The 23525-nt window shown below is 36.9% G+C and overlaps 1 protein-coding gene across 1 annotated transcript in view; it reads left to right on the forward strand.

Moving 5' to 3' along the window:
• Positions 1 to 6666: 6666 nt before the first annotated feature.
• The window catches only part of SHOC1 (shortage in chiasmata 1), a 95396-nt gene continuing 78537 nt past the window's right edge, over positions 6667 to 23525 (forward strand). Inside the window, exons 1-4 of the mRNA XM_069575432.1 lie at positions 6667 to 6711; positions 8827 to 8950; positions 13907 to 13994; positions 22440 to 22618. Coding sequence (XP_069431533.1) covers positions 6667 to 6711; positions 8827 to 8950; positions 13907 to 13994; positions 22440 to 22618 — 436 coding nt within the window. The remainder of the gene's footprint in view (positions 6712 to 8826; positions 8951 to 13906; positions 13995 to 22439; positions 22619 to 23525) is intronic.

Below are 23525 nucleotides of genomic sequence, written 5' to 3' on the forward strand. Positions count from 1 at the left end.
CTAGGAGGATATTTCCTGTAGGGAGAATTGTGATTAGAAAAGAAAACAGAGAGCTCCTGAAACTCTTGTAAAGCTCTGTTTCTGAGTGGAGTTTGCATGGATGTTCCTTTAAAATAATTTTTAAACTATTGATTGTCTTATGGACTTTTCTACATGAACATTATATTTCATGATTTGAATTACAGATTATATAAGGAAACATTGTGCCCTTTATCTCTCCTCTTTTTCACTCCTTCCTCAATCTTGCTGCCTGGAAAGACAGATATTGTCACCTGAGACCAGGAAAACAAGGATCACAACCTAGGAAGTTCAGTGTAATGAGCTGGAAGGTAAGTCCCTGAAGACTTTGTGGGAACAGCTCCCATATCAGTTTTGAAACTTTTGCTTCTGTATTTCATTTACATGAAAGAGAAGTAAATTTCATATTATTTTGGAATTTTCTGTTTTTTACATAGCAAGATTTGATATTAACTAATATGCCTATATTTTAGATCCTATAAAAGACAACCTACTCAATAGAAAAATGGCTTGAACCTACTGCATGATACAAGGAACTCTACTCAATGCTTTGTGATGATCTAAACGGGAAGGAAATCCGAAAAAGGGGGGATATATATATATATGTATAGATGTATACACCTATAGTTGTTGTTGAAGCTGAAACTCCAATACTCTGGCCACCTGATGTGAAGAACTGACTCATTTGAAAAGACTCTGATGCTGGGAAAGATTGAGGGCAGGAGGAGAAGGGGACAACAGAGGATGAGAAGGTTGGATGGCATCACTGACTCAATGGACATGGGTTTGGGTGGACTCTGGGAGTTGGTGATGCACAGGGAGGCCTGGTGTGCTGTGGTTCGTGGGGTTGCAAAGTGTCAGAGACAACTGAGCGACTGAACTGAAGAGTTGATTCACTTTGCTGTACAGCAGAAACTACCACAATAGTGTACAACAACTATACTCCAATGAAAATGAATTTTTTAAAGTTGCCAGATCACATACACACACATAATACTTAGGCAATTAGTTCTTGGAAGAAGAAATCCAAAAGGTCTCATAAACTTCTAAAAAGTACTTAATCTCAGCAGCAATCAGAAATGCAAATTAAACAAGATAGTATTTTTCATGCATCAGATCAGCAAATATATTTGAAAGGGAAAGTCACTCAGTTGTGTCCAACTCTTTGCAACCCCATGGACTATACAGCCCATGGAATTCTCCAGGCCAGAATACTGGAGTGGGTAGCCTTTCCCTTCTCCAGGGGATCTTCCCAACCCAGGGAGCAAACCCAGGTCTCCTGCATTGCCGGAGATCGTTTACCAGCTGAACCACAAGGGAAGCCCAAGAATACTAGAGTGGGTAGCCTATCCCTTCTCCAGTAGATCTTCCCAACTCAGGAATTGAACGGGGGTCTCCTGCATTGCAGGTTAATTCTTTACCAACTGAGCTATGAGGGAAGCCCAGCATATATATTTAAAGAGCAATATATTCATTTCTGTTGCATATTTAGGAAAATGGTTTCTCTCAGGCACTGCTAACATAAAATGCCACAAATTTTTGGAAAGTAAATTGGCAACATCTATTAAGTCTGAAATGCTGTCATTATGTGAGTCAGCAAAATAATACAAATCTATCCCAGGGACAGGGGAGCCTGGTGGGCTGCCGTCTCTAGGGTCGCACAGAGTCGGACACAACTGAAGCGACTTGGCAGCAGCAGCAGCATACCATAGAAATAGCAGTAATAATATTCAAGATCATATGTCCAAGAATTCTTACTGCAGCATTATTTTCAAGGTAAAAAACGAAACAATCTGTTAAACTCCATTAGTAGTAGAATGTTTGGATAAATTATGGTACAGTCTTCCTATGAAATACGTGACTGTTTAAAAATGAGTTGAATCTGTTTATCTTGATCAGGAAGGTTGTTCAAGATGTATTGCTTAGGAAGAAAAATAAGTTACCCATTTTTATATAATTGGCCAACCTATTTTGTGTATGCATGTCTATATAAATTGGTATGAACATGCAGGAAAATGTGAAAAGATACACCCCAGATGTTGACATCATCTACTTGGGAGTTGGGGGTGGTAATAAAGACTACTTTTTCTGTATCAATCTTTGGATAGTTTTATGGCTACACTGAGTATAATTATGTGTTATTTTGTAATTTTTGAAAAATTACTCAACATTGGTTCTAATAAAAGGTATATAGCCAAGAATGTGAATAATTAATGTATCTCAATGCCAGATGAACATCTTCACACCTGATTCTTGTCAAACATTAAAACAAATTGCACCAACCTGTACAAAATAGAATGAAGGCAACTTAATGTGGCTTAATCACTCACCTTTCATTAGTATTTCAATCATAACTTTAAAAGAATTCATGTGTTAGGAAAATAAATAAATAAATGTAAGTGCTTGCAATCTTCTGGGAAGGAATCTAATGCCAAGCTGTGTCACAGGAAGGAACTCAGAAGTTAAGAAACAGAGAGAAAGGGACAAGTCTTCTTCCTCTCGGGTGGGTCTAGAAACTTCTAAGAGTCTGTTGGTGAAAAGGTGGCTGCTAATCAAGGTATAACTATGCATGCTCAGTCGCTTTAGTCGTGTCAGACTCTGTGCGACTGTAGCCCGCCAGGCGTCTCTGTCCATGCGGTTCTCCAGGCAAGAATGCTGTAGTGGGTTGCCATGCTCTCCTCCAGGGGATCTTGCAGACCCAGGGATCGAATCCGTGGTGTCTCCTGCAGCGGAGGAGGATTCTTTACCACTGAGCCACCCCGGAATCAAGGCATACACTTTGCCTTTCCCAATTATAACTCGTCATCTTCCTGACTTTCCCCGAATGTTCTCCGTCCATTGAGGCACGACCAACACCTAGTCAGGCATGTTTAAAGTCATGTTTGCCTCCTCCCATTTGCTTTCCTCTTTCCCTGTATGTGGTTGCTAAATCCTCTCAATCTGCCCTCTGGGACGCTTCTGCCGTCGTCCTCATCAGGCCCTGCCACCTCAGGAGTAGCCACACCAAGGAATCCCAGACTCTGGTCGTCGCAACTTTTCACACAGGCTCCATCAGGGTTCCCACCACCATCTTCCCTGTCACCGTTCAGCATGTGCGGCCAAAGTCTGCTCACCCGCGAGGACCTCTGTGTTAACCATGTCTCCGCTTCGGCCCTCACTTTTTGAGGCCAGGACGGCAGAAGGACCCGCTGCCCGAGGAGCAGGGTGACAGGATGAGGTAGGGCGACAGGATGAGGTAGGGCGTGGCCTAGCCTGGCTAGCCAATGGAAGCACAGAGTCCAAGGTCAGAGGTCACGTGTCCAGTGGGCGGGCATTTTCTCTTGCGAAGACGGGTAGTAGGCAATGTCCTGAGAAGCTGGAGAGAGGCGTTAGGCAAGGTAATCTTGAGCTGAGGGGAAGACAAGAGCTGGATGGGGCTAGTGTATGGCAGCTGTCTGGAAAACAGATCTGTGAGGTCCGGCTCACCTGGCCCTGTGGGTACAAGACCCCAGAACAAGAGTCCACTGAACCTGACTGGGCGAGAACAGAGGATGTGAATGGAACAGAAAGGCCAGTAGGATTTCTAGCCACTAATTAGGCTGCGTAAATTAAACAACTTGAGAATATACGTCCACCTTACCTCCTCTGCCATTTGACATGGTGAAAGTGTGGTCTTTGTGCAAGGAAGTATGGGGAGAAGTCTCCTGATGCCTGAGGCTATGGGAGATAAATATATATAGTTTTTATTTGTCAATTCTGCTCAGTAAAGTTATGTGGAAAAAATCTTGCAAAACCTGACTTCTCTAACATTGTGCATAAAATCCTTACCTAATGATTTGCATGCATTTTCATTTTGGCCCAGTGACAGGAGGAAGCATTTTCATTTTGGCCTCCTGACAGGAGGAAGCACAGGAGAGAAAATTTTTAGAAACAGGTAAGGAAAACTACTTCTGGAATTACTGCAATTCAAAAGCTGAATTTTTAAAATACTTTCTCTCTAACCATGATTTGCTTGTTTTCCCCCTTGTCTTGGATTTTAGAAGCAAGCCAGTTTCTCTCTCGCTATTCACCTACCACTATGAGATGGATTACAGATATCTGTAATGCAGTAAAATACAGTTGATAGATGAAAGAAATTTTATAAATGGCAACGGTTTTTTTTATTACTATGTGTCTAGCATGGACTTAAATGGTTAGCTTTAATACAACAGTAATTATTATTTAAGGTAGTTGATGGGAGTGATGAATCTGAAGCTGATGGAATATATGCTTCATAAGAAAGGAACATTTAAGAAAAATGCCGACAATAACTTGAATGGATAAATTAGGTAGAGTTGTGATTTTTAACTTTTTCTGGTATCAGGCACAATCATATAATTTTTTCTGAAAGTGCGGTATCAGGAAGTAGAAATTCTAGAATCAATATTTGCTTCAGCTATCAGTGATACACTGTATGGAAAAGGTACAAAAGTATAATGGTTGGAAATATTTCCAGAGAAGTAATCAGCAGTTAGAAGATGCTATGTTGGCATTGTTTAGCTAAGTGTGAAAGAGGGCCATGACATTCTGTATTCCTCACATTTGTTGATATCAGGATCTAACAATATTTAAAATATTCAGATAGCTTATGAGGTTTGTTTTCATTGGAGCATTTACTGTAATATCCAAAATGTCTTCTGATTCGTTAGTGAAATGAAACGATTTTACTCTATATTAAGAAGTCTGCTCTTAGCTTTTTAACCCAGTAGTTAAGTAGTTAAGGATGTTCACTTGATAATAACTGAAAATAGGAATAGTTCATAACCAATTAATATAGATGAGTCCTGGTGAGCACTTTTACCATTTGGAAATAGGTAAACCTCAGACAAATTGATAATGATAATTTATTATATTGATAATATTATATTATTGATATATTATATCAATATTGATATATTATATAATTGATTATATTATATGATATATAATATATTATTGATATATTATATAATATATCAATATTATATTATTGATATATAATAAATTATAATTACATGATTTATTGTATTAAATTGATAATTTATTATATTGATAAACATATATCAAACAGAATGATAATGAAACCAAGGCAAGACCATTTGAATTAAAATATATGTTTCATTCACTGAAAGCTTATTGACAAACTACTAGTGTATGAAAACTAGTTTATATCTGAATTCCTCACAATATTTTAAATGATTGATAAAAATGCTAAGAACTTTCTGATAAACTGGACTGTGTCCTAGAGTAAACTGTCTAAGCTGTAATTCCTCTGATTCTTGAAACTATCTTGGACTTATTCAGCTTTCAAAAGTTTACTTATTGGGACTATCTAGGACTAATGGATGTACTATTACTATTACTATTATGCATCAATTCAGTTCAGTCGCTCGGTTGTGTCCAACTCTTTGTGGCCCCATGGACTGTAGCATGCCAGGTTTCCCTGTCCATTACCAACTCCCAGAGCTTGCTCAAACTCATGCCCATCAAGTTGGTGATGCCATCCAACCATCTCATCCTCTGTCATCCCCTTCTCCTCCCACCTTCAATCGTTCCCAGTATCAGGGTCTTTTCAAATGAGTCAGTTTTTCGCATGAGGTGGCCAAAGTATTGGAGCTTCAGCATCAGTTCTTCCAATGAATATTCAGGACTGATTTCCTTTTTTTAGGATTGACTGGTGTATCTATCCCAAACTATTAAATAGTTTAATAGTTTAACTATTAACTGGTTTATCTATCCTAAGCTATTAAATAGTCTATCCATCCTAAACTATTATATATATGATGGATAAACAATAAGGTCTTACTGTATAGCACAGAGAACTATATTCAGTATCTAAGGATAAACCATACTGGAAAAGAAAAGAAAAAAATTTTACTTCATTAGGTGAATTTTTTTAGTTACTAATAATGACCCAATGACCTAAAAATAATATACTATATTTGCTTTATTCCAAATGAACTAACTAAAAGGGAATTTAACCTAAGGCTTTTTATTTTCTTGGGACTTCCCTGGTGGCTCAGATGGTAAAGCATCTGCCTACAATGCAGGACACCTGGGGTTGATCCCTGGGTCGGGAAGATCCCCTGGAAAAGGAAATGGCAACCCACTCCAATATTCTTGCCTGGAAAATCCCATGGATGGAGGAGCCTGGTAGGCTACAGTCCATGGGGTCACAAAGAGTCAGATACAACTGAACGATTTCACTTTATATTTTCTTAGAGAGTGGAATTTTCCAAATTCTACTCCACTGCTTCAGCACAGTTTTGTCCTTGTTCACTTAAGAAATATGGTTATCATGAGAAAACCACTCTCTTAGTCTTGTGAACCTCAGCCTCATTTTGCAACAAAATGATGATATTAAATATATTGTAATCTACCAACTAGGATTGTATGGATAAAAGAATATGAAAAATATAAGAATAATTTTATACCAATGTATATATTATTTTCATATTAGATTTAAATCATAGTAATGTTATTTTCATAGTTAAATTTTCATCATTCAGAGCCTTTTTAAAAAATGAATGAGCCAATGTTTTGTGACTAAGAATGGTTTTCTGCTCCTAGCTTTGCTATTCTACCAAATATTTATTTTTAATTTTTATATTTACAGATGTGAAATTTGTACTGCTTCCAAAGAAAGAAGATATGTTTCCAGCATTCAAATATTGTGCAATAGATTATTTGAATGAGGTAGTATTATTAGATCACGACCTGATTACTAAGAATTATGAAAGTGTTATCTACATGTGCTATATATTATGATCACTTTTTAGTAGTCCTTAGAGTAATCCTTAGTCCTACTTTGAAATGCACTAAAAACTACTTTCCAGTTTTAATATACCTTAAAAATACTATTTGGGGAGGAAATTGTTGCCAATTTAATGTGAATTTGAGTCTGTCAATGGGAAAAAAGTAGAAACTGTTAGCAAGCTTGGGCTGCTTTTATGGATTACCTTGAGTGATTTTTCTCAGCAGGAATGGGGAAAAAACAACTCCAGTTATCTCTATGATAAAATGACTGTAACAGTAGGTATTAGTCCCTTACTATTTTGATTAATTATGTCATTTGATCAATTACTCTTTTGATGGATTATGTCAATTTGATGATCATAACTACTCCATGAGGAAGATACTATTATTACACACGTTTTACAGTTTTACAGGTTAGAAAAATGATGTCTAGAGAAGTTAAATACCTTGTACAAAGCTGAAATTCAAACCAGGTACATTGTTAAGAAACTAATTAGAATAATTGTCACACACCAGTTCGTAGTTCTTACCATCTTATTATTCCATCATAACAGGGAGGCAAATGTATCATTGCAAAGGAAGCATATGTACCACATATGTGGTAGGGAATCAGAGGTCACTGTTACACAGATATATTTATGAATGTATTATCCACTTGAAAAATTAGTCTATACTCAAACTTCCTCAGACTTTTATCCTTGTCCATGGTATCTTAGTTTCCCACTGGTGTACAACAACCCCATGATACAGTACAAATATACTAATCAATGGCAAATCTTGCAAAAGATACAGCGTTTTGTAAAGTTCATGAAAACAGTTTTGAAGAATCACTCAAATAATGGGTAAAGCTATTATCAGATGAAAATCTGACAAAATTAGATCAGATAACAGGTAAGACAAAGACAAAAGTTTGAATATCAAAGGAGTCAGAGATGCCTTGGGAAATTTTGATTAAATCCTCAAATATTTTCTAGAAAAATCCTCTTTATGATCACAGATGAAGTAATGACTAGTATCACACATATCATCATATAATGCAGTTTTGAGGGAAATTATGACAAAGTAGTTATAAGCTAAATACAAACAAAATTTAATTAAAATAAATTTTAATTTTTATGACTTTATTTTATTTTTTAGGTAATGTTCCATTTGACTATGAACCTTTGACTTTTGACTATGAAACTTTTGTCTTCATTTTTTATGAATTACTTAACTCATCTTTTCTTTATACTATTTATTCTTAGATAATAAGGACCTCTTATTTAATATGTTATTAAGCCTAGCAAACATAAAACTCTTGGGAAATAATGAAAGAAACTATCATTTGTCCAAATACATAGATAATGAATTCTGTGACAAGTTGGGAGTCACTGAGGAAATTTGCTTAAGATGAGCCTTGAAAGTTGAATAGAATTTTGACAGCTAGAGAAGAGTAGCAGGGCATTTTTCAAAGGCATCCTGTTGATGAGCAAGTGATCACTAAATGTTAAGAGGGTAGTGATTGCTCTATTTAAAGACTACAGTTAGTATTAAAGAGTAATGGGAAATAAAGCTGAAAAGTAAAGGCAGAACCAAGCATAGAGAATTTTTATTTACATGCTTACTTAACTGATTTAACATCCTTTTAAATTTTAATTACTAGATTTTTTAAAATTTAGTAACATGTTTGCTGGATGTCACAAGTGAAACAGTGCAAAGATGTAGAAAGCAAAAGTTAAGATAGCCATATTATACTAAAAGTGAAAAACAGCACTTTCCTAAATGGTGTATAAATGATATGATCCCATTTCTTTTTTATCAAACACACAGACATTTTAGCCTAATCTAGAAAATAAAGTATGTAGGAAAATATACCAGACTTATTGATATCACTAGGGACCATGACTTTCTCAGTTATGTAGTTATGTGTTAGATATTTTATAGTGAACATGTATTATCTTTAAATGAAAATAATATAAATTTGAAACAATAGAGAATTTTAATATTCTGGAATATGACAGATTAATATTTTAAATTCAATATATATTAAAAGATTTCATAATCTTTCTTACACAGAGTGTAGTTAGAAAGAAGTTGTGCAAAGATACTTTATTGCTTCGGATCCCTTCATGTTTATATCAAGATGACAATTATCCTGCAAGTGTTATTGATAATAAGTTTAGGAGGCCATGGACAAGAGGTATATTTTATTTTTATTTTTTAAAAATCTATTTTTAAAAGTATTTCAGAGCTTAGCATAATAAATTATTAAGAAAATGTACTGTTTTCTCATTATATGAAAATGTATTCATATCAGACTTCTAAGAAGTTTATAAATTAATATTTTTATGTGACAAAGTATTTAGGTGACAAAGTTAATATTTTTATGTGACAAAGAATTTAAGTGACAGAGTAAGGAATTGGAAAGCTTATACTAGATATGAATAAAACAAAAGATATGTAAATGATGAAGTCTTAAAATATTCTGACATTCTACTATTGTATTAGAGTAAGATCTTTCCCAACTGTATGAAGGCTACTCTAAGTTGTAATGATACACTGACTATAAAACTATTTTTTAAATGAATATGTACAAAGTATCATCTTTTGCTTTGGAAAATGTCAAGTAAGATGAGAATAGAATTGACCATTAGCTTAATTAAATGTAGATCGATAACCTTGATAGGAGTGGTTTCCCTGGAATATTATGTATGAAAACCTGATCAGAGTATTTTGAGAAGAGAATGCACAGTGGGATGTGACATGGTGGACACCGTGAGCTCTTTTGAAGATTTTTGCTATGACAGAACATAGAAAAATGGAGGTGCACTAGCTGAAGGGAGAAATGAGTTAAAGAAAAATTTTTTTAAGATGTGAGATTAAAAATATATATATGCATGATAAGGAAAGAAACTATGAAATGTTTGTTTGCCAAAGGAAATAATCTTGGTAAAAAGAGAGAAAATGATGATGCAGGAAAGAAAAAAGATAACCCAGTAAAAGAGAATAGAACCAAGAGCACAATTGGAGGAGTTGGTGTTAAAAGCCAGGATGGTTCTTCTACTGTGATAGAGAGGAAGGCAAAGTTTGTAGGTACTTATGCCAGTTAGATGTTAGAATTGGTGGTAGAAGATGAGGTTTTTTCTTCTCTATTTATATTAATTTTCTGACAGAGAGTGGGTAGGGGGATGAGTATCAAAAATTTGAAGGGAGGTGTCAAATGTCTTGAAGAATGAGAAAATCCTTTTTATTAAAAGGATATTAAGATGAATTACTATTATAATCTGTCAAAGTTGGATGCCCATTTAAAATTTATGGTCATAATTTGAAGTGAGCTCATTCAGAATGGCTGGGTGAATTTTTTTCCAAATAATTTTTAATTGTTCTAGTGTACATATACGCATATGAGTTCCTGGTGGAGCAGATGGTAAAGAATCCGCCTGCAATGCAGGAGACCCAGGTTGGATCTCTGTGTTGGGAAGATCCCTGGAGAAGGGAATGGCCACCCACTCCAGTATTCTTGCCTGGAGAATTTAATGGACAGCCTGGTGGGCTACCCTCCATGGGGTCACAAAGAGCCAGACATGACAGAACGACTAACATTTTCACTTTTAGTGTACATATACCAAGTGAAGACTAGGGGTTTTCTAAGTTGGTATAAGGGAAAGAGAGGCAAGGGACTTGACTCTTTGTAAGATTGTGATATGAGGCCGTGGAAACTAAACTGTACGAGAAAGGAAATGAGGATATGAGGGAGGATGAATATTGTAAAAATGATAGGGTCAGTGGACTGAAGGTCTCGATCAGGTTGGAAACAAGATCACCAGTAGTGTGTGCTTGGGTGCATGCTAAGTCACTTCAATTGTCTCTGACTCTTTGCAACCCTATATATTGTAGCCTGCCAGGCTCTTCTGTCCATGGGATTTTCCAGGCAAGAATACTGGAGTGGGTTGCCATGCCCTCTTCAAGGGATCTTCCTGACCCGGGGATCGAACTCACATCTCTTATGTCTCCTGCAACGGTGGGCGGGTTTTTACCACTAGCACCACCTAGGAAGCCCCATCAAGAGTAGTAGTTTTCATCAAACTGCTTCTCTTAAAGTACAGAAGGGAAAATGAATTAATTATTTCTCTTATTTCTTTTCCTTTTCTTCTTTTTAAAAATCATAATAACAGCCAAGATTTATTGGGCAGTTATACCATATCAGGCACCATTCTAAGCAATTTACATGTCTTAGCACATTTAATCTTTACAACACTATGAAAAGGTCATTATTATTCCTAGTTTACAGATAAAGAAACTGAGTTCGAAAGAGGATGAGAGATTTACACAAGATCATACAGTTAGTAGGTAGCAGTATATGTATTAAAATCTAGTTAGGGTGATTCCAGACCTGTATTCTCTTTTTTTTTTTCAGACCTGTATTCTTAACCACTAAACTTTTATATTTTTCAGTGAAGCACAGACTCAAATGTTCAGTAATTTGTTCAAGGTAACAAAACTAGTAAGAACCAACACTTAGAATACAAGTCCTTTGCCTCTTCAGTGAGTTGCTTTTGCTGATACAAGCATCTGACATGGTCCCTCTCCTTAAGGAACTGAGGGTCTATTTTGGGAGACAAGCTATAGATACACATAAAAATTTTAAATATGACTGTATATGATTAAGTACTGAAGTGCGTGCTACTGACAATATTATGGCCCTTCAAGGGGAGTGTATCAAAGTGAGCTGGTTTTATGAGGAGTCACATGAGCTGTGGAACAGGATTGTCTGGGATGGTAGTGCTGTATAAGCAAAAGAAAGGCTGTAAAAATGAGGATCCTATGTTCAGGTGATATTGTTCCATGATTGAGAGGGTTGTTTGGGGTTGCTTTTTTTTTTTTTTTGGTGGGGGCTGTAAAAATCAGAATGATTATTTAAGTATTTGGAATCTGGTATAACTTTGAAGAGATCTCTAGTCTTTCCCATCCTATGGTTTTCCTCTATTTCTTTGCATTGATCACTGAGGAAGGCTTTCTTATCTCTCCTTGCTATTCTTTGGAACTCTGCATTCAGATGGGTATATCTTTCCTTTTCTTCTTTGCCTTTAGCTTCTGTTCTTTTCTCAGCTCTTTGTAAGGCCTCCTCAAGACAATCATTTTGCTTTTTTGCATTTCTTTTTCTTGGGAATGGTCTTGATCACTGCCTTCTGTACAATGTCACAAACCTCCGTCCATAGTTCTTCCGGCACTCTGACTCTATCGAATCTAATCCCTTGAATCTATTTGTTACTTCCACTGTATAATGGTAAGGGGTTTGATTTTGGTCATACCTGAATGGTCTAGTGGTTTTCCCTACTTTCTTCAGTTCAAGTCTGGATTTTGCAATAAGGAGTTCATGATCTGAGACATAGTCAGTTCCCTGTCTTGTTTTTACTGACTGTATAAAGCTATTAAGAAGAGATGACAAGAATACTCAGAAGAACTACACAAAACTATCTTACTGACCCAGATAATCACGATGGTGTGATCACCTACCTACAGCCAGACATCCTGGAGTGAAGTCAAGTGGGCCGTAGGAAGCATCACTACAAGCAAAGCTAGTGGAGGTGATGGAATTCCAGTTGAGCTATTTCAAACCTAAATGATGATGCTGTGAAAGTGCTGCACTCAGTATGCCAGCAAATTTGGAAAACTCAGCAGTGGCCACAAGACTGGAAAAGGTCAGTTTTTATTCCAATCCCAAAGAAAGGCAATGCCAAAAAATGTTCCAATTACCACACAATTGCACTCATCTCACACTCTAGCAATGTAATTGTTCAAAATTCTCCAAGCCAGGCCTTTAGCAATACATGAACCATGAACTTGCAGATGTTCAAGCTGGATGTAGAAAGGGCAGAGGAACCAGGGATCAAATTGCAAACATTCATTGGATCATTGAAAAAGCAAGAGAGTTCCAGAAAAACATCTGCTTCTGCTTTATTGACTATGACAAAGCCTTTGACTGTGTGGATCACAACAAACTGTGGAAAATTCTTAAAGAGAAGGGAATAACGGACCACCTTACCTGCCTTCTGAGAAATCTATATGCAGGTCAAGAAACAACAATTAGAACTGGGCATGGTACAAATATTGGGAAATGAGTACATCAAGGCTGAATATTGTCATCCTGTTTATTTAACTTATATGCAAAGTACATTATGTGAAATCATGGGCTGAATGAAGCACAAGCTAGAATCAAGATTGCTGGGAGAAATATCAATATCCTCAGATATGTAGATGACACCACCTTTATGGCAGAAAGCGAAGAAGAATTAAAGAGCTTCTTGATGAAAGTGAAAGAGGAGAGTGAAAAAGCTGGCTTAAAACTCAACATTCAAAAAAGAAAGATCATGGCATCCGGTCCCATCATTTCATGGCAAATAGATGGGGAAACAATGGAAACAGTGACAGACTTGACTTTCTTGGGCTCCAAAATCACTGCAGATGGTGACTGCAGCCATGAAATTAAAAGATGCTTGCTCCTTGGAAGAAAAGCTAAGACAAACCTAGATAGCATATTAAACAGCAGAAACCTTGCTTTGCTGACAACGGTCCATCAAGTCAAAGCTATGGTTTTTCCGGTAGTCATGCATGGATGTGAGAGTTGGACCATAAAGAAAGCTGAGTGCTGAAGAATTGATGCTTTTGGACTGTGGTGGTGAAGACTCTTGAGAGTCCCTTGGACTGCAAGGAGATCTAACCAGTCAATCCTAAAGAAAATCAGTCCTGATATTCATTGGAAGGACTGGTGCTGAAGCTGAAGCTCTAATACTTTGGCCATCTGATGCAAAGAACTGACTCATTTGAAAATACCCTGACGCTGGGAAAGATTGAAGGCAAGAGGAGAAGGGGATGACAGAGGATGAGATGGTTGGATGGCATCACCAACTCGATGGACTTGAGTCTGAGCAAGCTCTGGGAGTTGATGATGGACAGGGAGGCCTGGTGTGCTGCAGTCCGTGGGGCCACATAAAGTCAGACATGACAGAGCAACTGAACTGAACTGATAACTTAAAAAAAATTACATTTGTGAACAAATAAAGATAACACCATAATGTGAAAGGTGAATGTTTGGCTTCCCTGTGTTGTGTAAAAGAAAATTCCAGAAGCTAATGTTTACCATTCTCCTTTCTAGTTTCAGCTGTTTCAATCTGGGGAAAGACAGATATCTCAGTCTTGGATCAATGGAAAGCAAGTCTCACTGTGGACGAGTTCCTTGAGAAGTATGTGTCATTAACCCCAAATTTCCCCTTTACATCTAGAAGATGAATAGTAAGTTCTTCAGTTACCTAAGAGAAAAGATCCTTTCATTTGTATCCTCACAGGTTTTCTTCGTTTATCCAAAAAACAAGTCCTAGTCTGAACCACAAAGAAGAGTTTAATCAAAATTATTTACAACCTCTTTTTTTAACCTTTCCCTCATTATCACATATTAACAGTTTTCTGTGCATTTGTTTTGCAAGAGACAGAAATAAAACCAAGATGCTATTATGCTTTAACAATAAGTGAAATTTTGGTAGAAAGTATCTATAGAAAATCCTTTATATTAAAATCAGTGGTTTATCCTTGTAGTATAAATGCAGACTTAAGGCTATTTTCTAACATACTTTGTCAAAATTATTTATCAGATACCACGTTGTGTGCTGGATACAGGATAAAAAAATTAGATACAGTCTCCACTCTCAAAGAACATAAGAAAATAGAGAATAAGAGATTTATAAATAAATAATACGATAGAATGTGGGAAGTACAATGACAGAGATAGGCACACAGAGCATAATACGAGGAAGAATATCTAACCCATTCTGTGTTGTTCAGGTAGACACAAAATAGAGATTTTAGTGCAAATGTAAATAATTTACTCTGTTGCATCACTTCATGCAAAAAGTTCTGATCAGACCCAAAGGATTTAGTTAGTTATCAGATTTTCAAGTTTTAGTAATTTTTTTTCCTTAGTTACATTTGAAAGAAACAAATGACCAACTTATATGTGTCTAGACATTAAGAGAAGCCCTATATACTATTTCTGCCATCTAGGAATTTAAAATCAGATTAGGAAGATAATATATGAACAGAAAAAAATTGACAATGTTAAGAACTAAATGGTAATATAAAATGACCCTCAAAAGGTCTATCACAAGGTATAAGGTCAATGCAGAGTATCTATCACAGGGCTAAACTCTAGAGCAGGGAGGATGCAAAAAGGTGTAGTGGAAAGAGCTTTGCAATAAGAACTAAAAGATGTGGATTTTAACTCTTCATTTGAAAAGTTAAGTACTAACTAGTCAACGAGCCATTTTCTCTCTCTGACTCTCACTTTTTATTTATTTATTTTTGGCTGTACTGGGTCTTTGTTACCAGTAGGCATTCTGCTTCATGAGAAACCTATATGCAGGTCAGGAAGCAACAGTTAGAACTGGACATGGAACAACAGACTGGTTCCAAATAGGGAAAGGAGTACGTCAAGGCTGTATATTGTCACCCTGCTTATTTAAATTCTATGCAGAGTACATCATGAGAAACGCTGGGCTGGAAGAAGCACAAGCTGGAATCAAGATTGCTGGGAGAAATATCAATAACCTCAGATATGCAGATGACACCACCCTTATGGCAGAAAGTGAAGAGGAACTAAAAAGCCTCTTGATGAAAGTAAAAGAGGAGAGTGAAAAAGTTGGTTTATAGCTCAACATTCAGAAAACTAAGATCATGGCATCTGGTCCCATCACTTCATGGCAAATAGATGGGGAAACAGTGGAAACAGTGTCAGACTTTATTTTGGGGGGCTCCAAAATCACTGCAGATGGTGACTGCAGCCATGAAATTAAAAGACGCTTACTCCTTGGAAGAAAAGTTATGACCAACCTAGTTAACATACTCAAAAGCAGAGACATTACTTTGCCAACAAAGGTCCATCTAGTCAACGTTATGGTTTTTCCAGTAGTCATGTATGGATGTGAGAGTTGGACTGTGAAGAAGGCTGAGTGCCGAAGAATGGATGCTTTTGAACTGTGGTGTTGGAGAAGACTCTTGAGAGTCCCTTGGACTGCAAGGAGATTCAACCAGTCCATCCTAAAGGAGATCAGTGCTGGGACTTCTTTGGAAGGAATGATGCTGAAGTTGAAACTCCAGTACTTTGGCCACCTCATGCGAAGAGTTGACTCATTGGAAAAGATTCTGATGCTGGGAGGGATTAGGGGCAGGAGGAGAAGGGGACGACAGAGGATGAGATGGCTGGATGGCATCACCGACTCGATGGATGTGAATTTGAGTAAATTCAGGGAGTTGGTGATGGACAGGGAGGCCTGGCATGCTGTGATTCATGGGGTCGCAAAGAGTCAGACACAGCTGAGTGACTGAACTGAACTGAACTGAGGTGTTCTCTAGTTACTGAGAGCAGGGGCTACTATTTGTTGAGATTCATGGGCTTTTGCTTACCGTGACTTTTCTTCTTGCAAAGCACAGGTTCTAGAGCCTTGGCTCAGTAGTTGTGGCACATAGGCTTAGTTGCTCTGTGGCACGTGGAATCTTCATGGACCAGGGATGGAACCTAAGTCCCCTGCACTGGCAGGTGGATTCTCAACTGCTGGACCACCAGGGAAGTCCCTGACCCTCACTTTCTGATTCAGTATAAAAAGGATGGGTCAGTGCTTCTCAAACTTTAATTTACATATGAATCACCTGAAGATCCTGTTAAAAATGAAGATTCTGATTCAGTCGGTCTGTGGTGGGGCCTGAGATTCTGTATGTCTAATATGCTCCTAAGTGTGCTGATGCTACTGGTCCAAGAACCTAGTTTGAGTCACGCAATACAAGATAATCTCTAAAATCTCTCTTCTCCCTATGAATTAGATTGGTAGAGCTGTGCATTTATAAGCAGGAGAGATCAACTTCATAAAGAAGTGGGAATTGTGCTTGTGTTAGACAAAGGAGAAACTAACTGAAAGAAAGCATTTCAAAGGAAACAGTACATCTGAAGATACAGAGGCAAGAACATGCAATAAGTAATGATCAGGCTACTTTGGCGCACACAAAAGATTCTTGTATGAGAGAAATTCGAGGCCCTGAAGGAATGGGCACCCTGTCATGTCTGACCCTCCATTCATTTTATAGTACCTTCAAGATAGAACCCATGGCAAAGAAGATGGAATCTGTGGCACCATCTAGGATAAAATTCACATTTCTCTGCCTCCCTACAGCCAAATGTAGCCATATGACTAAGCTCTTCCCAAAGCACATAAGCAAAAGGGACGTATGCAGTTTCTGGAGAATGGCTTAGAAGGAAGCAGCGTGTTTTTCTCCTTCACATTTTCTCCGTCCTGATGTTAGAATTCAGATGTTGGCTACAGCAACCACCTTGGAGTATACGTGACAAGGACTAAGTCTAGGAATGGCAGAGTCGAACAAAAGGAGTCTCAGTCCCTCGTGAATTGTGAAACCACCTTACTAGCCATGACCTTCCACCCTCCTTGTGTGTGTGTTAGCCATCATTAGTTTCAAGTTTGTCTCATGAAGTATTTTTAATGAACTTTATTTTTTAGAGCAGTTTTTGGTTCAGAGCAAAACTGAGCAGAAGGTTTAGCAGGCTTTCCCAAATTGAAATTTAATTTTAAATTCAGGAGCTTTGTTATCTAATGGAAATTAAGATCCCATAGGTTAAGAGTTTAGTCCTATGAAACTTCCCCTGCACCCTACACTTCAGAGGCCATTTGCAAGGTTATCACCTGTGCTTCTGACTGACCAGCTATAGATCAGAGATTCCAACAACCGCTCCTTTGGGTCCAATCAACTTGCTGGATTCATAGACTCCAGCAACTGTGAATTCCAGACTCATAGAACTCACAGGAATATTTTACTTACTGAATTACCAGTTTACTATAAAAGGGTATAACTCAGAAACAGTCAGATGGAAGAGACAGATAGGGCAAGGCATGGTAAAAGGTCATGGAACTTCCTTGTTCTCTCCCATCACCCTACTTTCCCAGCACCTCCATGTGTTCACCAACCTGGATGTTTTCTTAACCCAGTCCTTTTGTGTTTTTACAAAGGCTTCATTACATGGGCAGGATTGATTACATGTCACTGGCAGTTGATTCAACTTCCAGCCCCTCTCCCCCTCCTGGAGGTCAGAGGACTGGAACTGAAAGTTGCAATCTTCTAATCACATGGTTAGTTCTCCTGGCAACCAATCACCATCCTTAGGTGCTTCCCAAAAGTTACCGTATTAACATAACAAAAGTCAACTTTAGCACTTAAGAAAGTCCAATGACCTTAGGAGCTTTGTGCAAGAAATGGATATGAAGACCAAACATAAATCTCTTATTATAAATCACAATATCACACATATATATGTGATCCTTTGTGACCGGCTTCTTTTACTTGGCATAATGTTTTTAAGATTCATCCCTGGGTCAGAAAGATCCCCTGGAGAAGGAAATGGCTATCCACTTCAGTATTCTTACTTGGAGAATTCCATGAACAAAGGAGCCTGGAGGGCTACAGTCCATGGGGTGGCAAAGAGACATGACTGAGTGACTAACACTTTTTTATTTTGTAGCATGTATCAGCACTTCACTTTTTGTGATCAAATAATATTCCATTGTATGAATATACCACATTTTATTTATCCATTCATCCGTTGATGGACATTTGTTTCCACTTTTTGGCTCTTATGAGTAATGCTGCTATAAACAGTTGTTGCTTTTTGGTAAGTATGTCCAACTCTGCAACCCCATGAACTGCAACATGCCAGGCTTTTCTGTCCTTCACTCTCTCCCAGAGTTTGCTCAAACGCATGTCTACTGAGTCGGTGATGCCATCCAATCATCTCATCCTCTGTTGCTTCCTTCTTCTGCTCCCACTCTTTCCCAGCATCAGGGTCTTTTCCAATGAGTCAGCTCTTTGCATTAGGTGGCTAAAGTATTGCAGCTTCAGCTTCAGCATCAGCCTTTTCAATGACTATTCAGAGTTTATTTCCTTTAGGATTGACAATCTCCGTCCTGTCCAATAAACTCTCAAGAATCTTCTCCAGCACCACAGTTCAAAAGCATCACTTCTTTGGTGCTCAGCCTTCTTTATGATCTAACTCTCATCCATACATGACTACTGGAAAAACCATAGCTTTGCAAGCAGATTCTTTATTGTCTGAGCCACCAGGGAAGCCCCATAAACAGTTGTGGACTGTTTTTATGCAGACATAGGATTTTATCTCTCCAGTAGTGAAATTGCTAGATCTTATGGTAACTTTGTAAACACTTCTTTTCCATGTAGATGTACCATTTTATATTCCCACTCAGTTCAGTTCAGTCACTCAGTCATGTCCGCCTCTTTGCGACACCATGAATCACAGCACTCCAGGCCTCCCTGTCCATCACCAGCTTCCGGAGTTCACTCAAACTCATGTCCATTGAGTTGGTGATGCCATCCAGCCATCTCATCCTCTGTCGTCCTCTTTTCCTCCTGCCCCCAATCCCTCTCAGCATCAGAGTCTTTTCCAATGAGTCAACTCTTCATATGAGGTGGCCAAAGTATTGGAGTTTCAGCTTCAGCATCAGTCCTTCCAATGAATACCAGGACTGATCTCCTTTAGGATGGACTGGTTGGATCTCTTTGCAAGGGACTCTCAAGAGTCCTCTCCAACACCACAGTTTAAAAGCATCAATTCTTCAGCGCTCAGCTTTCTTTATGAAGGTTACAATTTATATCTTGCCAACACTTATTATCTGTCTTTTTAATTATAACCATCCTAGTGAATGGCTCATTGCATGTCACTGTAGTTTTGATTTTCATTTCCCTGATGGCTAATGATGTTGAACTTCTTTTCCTTTAATTATTGGCTGTTAGTATATCTTCCTTGGATAAATGACTATTCAAGTTCTTTGCCATTTTTAAATTATGTTATGTGCCTTTTCATTATTGAAGTTTAAGAGTTCCTTATGTATTATGTATTCCAGATCCAAGTCTCTTGTTAGATATGTGGTTTGCTAATATTTTCTCCTATGGATTGCCTTTTCACGGCCTTGATAGTATCCTTTCAAGCAGAAAATTTTTTGGATTTTGATGAAGTTCCATTTATCTAATTATTCTTTTGTTATTTGTACTTTTGGTATCAAATCTAAGAAGGCTTTACCTAAATTAAAGTCACAAGAATTTACTCCTTTATTTTCTTATACGAGTTTGCCTGTGATTTTTTTTTTTTAAGACACAAAGCAGTTCATGAAATGTTTCAGTTATTGATGGGTTATGCCTTTCATCATTGGTATCCCATTTCACATAGAATAAAATCCAGTGTCCTTGCCCACCTATCTAACCTCACTCAACTCCAGTCAACCTGACCTTTCTGCTTTTCTTTGACTGTGTCTCTTGGTCCTCTACTCTGAGCCTCTGTATGGCTTGCTCTTTACCATTATTCAGGTAACTGTAGCTCCTTAGAAGGCCGTTCACTAACTACTCTCTCTAAAACATACCTTTTGTTATCCCTCTGGCTATTACTTGATGTCCTAATACCTCCTTTTATTTCACTCATAAGAGTTTTTCACCACCTGACATTACGTCATTTACCTATTTATTTGTTTATCATCCCATTATCATGGAAAACTTTACGAGGGCAAGGACACTGGTTTGTTCACCTCTCCACACTCAGCGCCTACAATGGTGCTAGCACATTGTAGACACTCAATAAATGTTTCTTTTGAGTTAAGGAATTAGTGAACAGGAGTGGATGAATTTACCCAAAAAAGAATGATATAGAAAGAAAGCAAAGACAGTGCAGACTGAAAGCCCAGGAAACATCAGGATCTACAAGTTAGGCAGAGGAGAGGTACCAGTGAACAAAAAATAGATAATATTGGATAAGGAGGGGGAAAGAAAACCTGGAAATACTGGTCTTTACAGATCACTTATGGTGAGGGAAAGAGAATTGACAGGGTTTTCTCAAAACTATAGTACCAGGCTTCTGTGGTGGCTCAATGGTAAAGAATCTGCCTGCCAGTGCAGAAGACACAGGTTCGATCCGTAATCCAGGAAGATCCTGCATGCTGTGGAGCAACTAAGCCCATGTGCCACAACTATTGAGCCCACATGCCACAACTACTGAAGCTTGCACACCCTAGAGCCTGTGCTCAGCACCAAAAGAAGCCCCCACAATGAGAAGCCCATGCACCACAACTACAGAGTTGCAGCAGCTAGAGAAAAGCCTGTGCAGCAGCAAACACCCAGCACAGCCAAAAATAAATAAATAAAATTATGTTTAAAAAATTAAAAAAAACTATAATGCCAACGATTACTATTAATTATTGTCTCTGTCAGTCATATTTATTTTAAAGTAGCTATCTAAGCACTAAATTTAGAAGTCTCTAAAGATCCACATAGAAATCATCATTCTCATGAGTAATATGAAACTGAATGAGCTAAAATATTTTTTTCTGGTACCTTGTATTTTTATAAAGAATAAAGCAGAAACTCTAGAGGTTTTTCTACACATGATTTTGAGATATGGCATATTCATTATTTTCTTCAGTTCACTGGGGAATTATATTGATTTTGGTTCTTTCAGTCTGTGTAGGGTTATTAATGCTAAGTATTTTAGGATATCATAAAAATATATATTAGAATATGTAGCCGAATTGCCAATGGTATATTTATTTACTGGAAAATTCAGTAGAAAGTTCTGTTTTAAGTTCAAATATCCTGATGATATAAACAATGGTGGATATATCTGGGTCAGTCAGGAAACAAGTAAGGTACAGGTAGGGTCAAGGGAACCAAAACCAAGTTCCCTGGACTCACAATGCCTGGAAGTTATTACCACCCTAAGCTTGAAGGAGAAAGGGGACTGAAGTAACCAACACAGTAAGAACTGAAGCTACAAGAGAGATGCTGTGTGATTAAAGTTGTAACTGTTGGTTGAAGAATGCAGCTATCTCTCTAAACTGTGGCCCCAAAGGGAAAGATTTGGGAAGAATAATATTTCAACCTATTTATTTTCCCACCTTTGATCTCCTGCCAGTGCTTCCATTGGCTAAATCCAAGCAGAAGACTGGGCAAGGGAGTTCAGTTGGTTCACTGAGATTGGTCTCCTAGGATGTAGAACAGGATATAAAAGGTTGAATAATGACATGGAAAAGCAGACATTGACTATCCAGCACAAGGACATTTTGGCAATGCACGGAAAAGTCTAAAAATCTATATATCTTTAACCTCATCATTTCCATTTTTAGGAATTGCGTTTTGAGAAAACAGATAAGTACACAAAGATATTCCTTGCATTGTTGCTCATAATAGCAAATAATTATAACAAATTTAAATTTGCAGTAACAGGGAACTAGTTGAAAAAATTATTTACCTATACAATGGGATCTTGTTCATCCACTCAAAAAATGAAGTGAATGTACATTGACTGACATGTAAATGTGCTCATGCTTCATTGCTTAGTGGAAAAGAACAGGTTACAAAATACTATGTATATGAATCCACTTTTGTTTTAAAATATTCAAAAGTAATTGAGAAAATACATACTTTTTAAATTCATCTCTTGAATGATGGATCTATGGGTAATGTTTCTCTATATCTGTTGGAATTTGGTAACTTTCTTCAGTGAACATGTATTATTCGTTAATAAAGATGTTTTAAAATAAGACATACACAAAATCAGTAATTTTCGTATATCATAGAAGAACAGTTACAGGAATGGTGACCCAGCTTAACTGTGAATTTGATGAAATTGTTCCAAGTTCAAACCCAAACTCCCAAACTGAAGTAGAGGAAGCCAGCTTACATACCCATAAGGATTACAATGAATTCTTTACTCTTGTCAGATGCTTAGAAAAATGTCCATCACTTCAAGCACAAGGTAAAACATTTGTTATTTCCATTGTTATAAAACATTTCTTACTAATATATAAATTTTCATTTCAGTGATTTTTAAAAAAATTTTTTCATTTCAGTGATTTTTTTTTTGTTTTACTGGATTTTTAAATTTTTTTATTTTGCTAAGGATATCCACCTGCAAAATTGAAATTCAAAGCTTTGCCACATTAGCAAAATATTTTCTTTCATATTAATCTCCTTTTTGTAATTTAATTGTTTTTGGAGTTTAAGTGTGCTGGGCTTCAAAATAGCCTCAGAAGTTTCATCAACATATTCCTATAGTTATATTAGCATCTCTGTAGCAATCTGATGACATGACAATCTGGTATAACATTAAATTATTAAATTATTAAGTGATAGTTCTATTTTATTTTCCCATTTATTCTGAAGATTTTCAATCTTATCTAATTTATGTGAAACCATAATTCAATGTGGAGATAAAATAGTTGCAGTGTTAGGAAGTTCACTCAGTTTTTATGAATTTACAGTAAGTAATAATTAAAGATATATTTTATCCAAATTATATTCTAAATCTGATGTTGTAAGATGTTTATCCATTGTGACTGGCAAAAAATTATATTTTTACTTGCATTTTTAAAATTACTGGTATTCAGTGTTCATTTGCATATTTTTATTTTGTGAAATGATTTTTTGTCTCTTTTTCTATTCTTGTATTTTATCTTTATATATCAATGGTATCAATAACCCCATATATATTTAATTTGAACCTAACCATTCCCTTTATGATTTCTATCATTGTTTTTATACTTAGAAAATTCTTCTTTGGAGTAAATAAATATTTATTCATATTTTTACATAAAGTTTCCTTTAAGATTTTAGTATATGATTAAAAGTAAAAAATTTTTTTAATCCCAAATGTTTTTGCAGTG

This window comes from Ovis canadensis, chromosome 2 (assembly GCF_042477335.2).
Source record: "Ovis canadensis isolate MfBH-ARS-UI-01 breed Bighorn chromosome 2, ARS-UI_OviCan_v2, whole genome shotgun sequence".
Classification (NCBI taxonomy): Eukaryota; Metazoa; Chordata; class Mammalia; order Artiodactyla; family Bovidae; genus Ovis; species Ovis canadensis.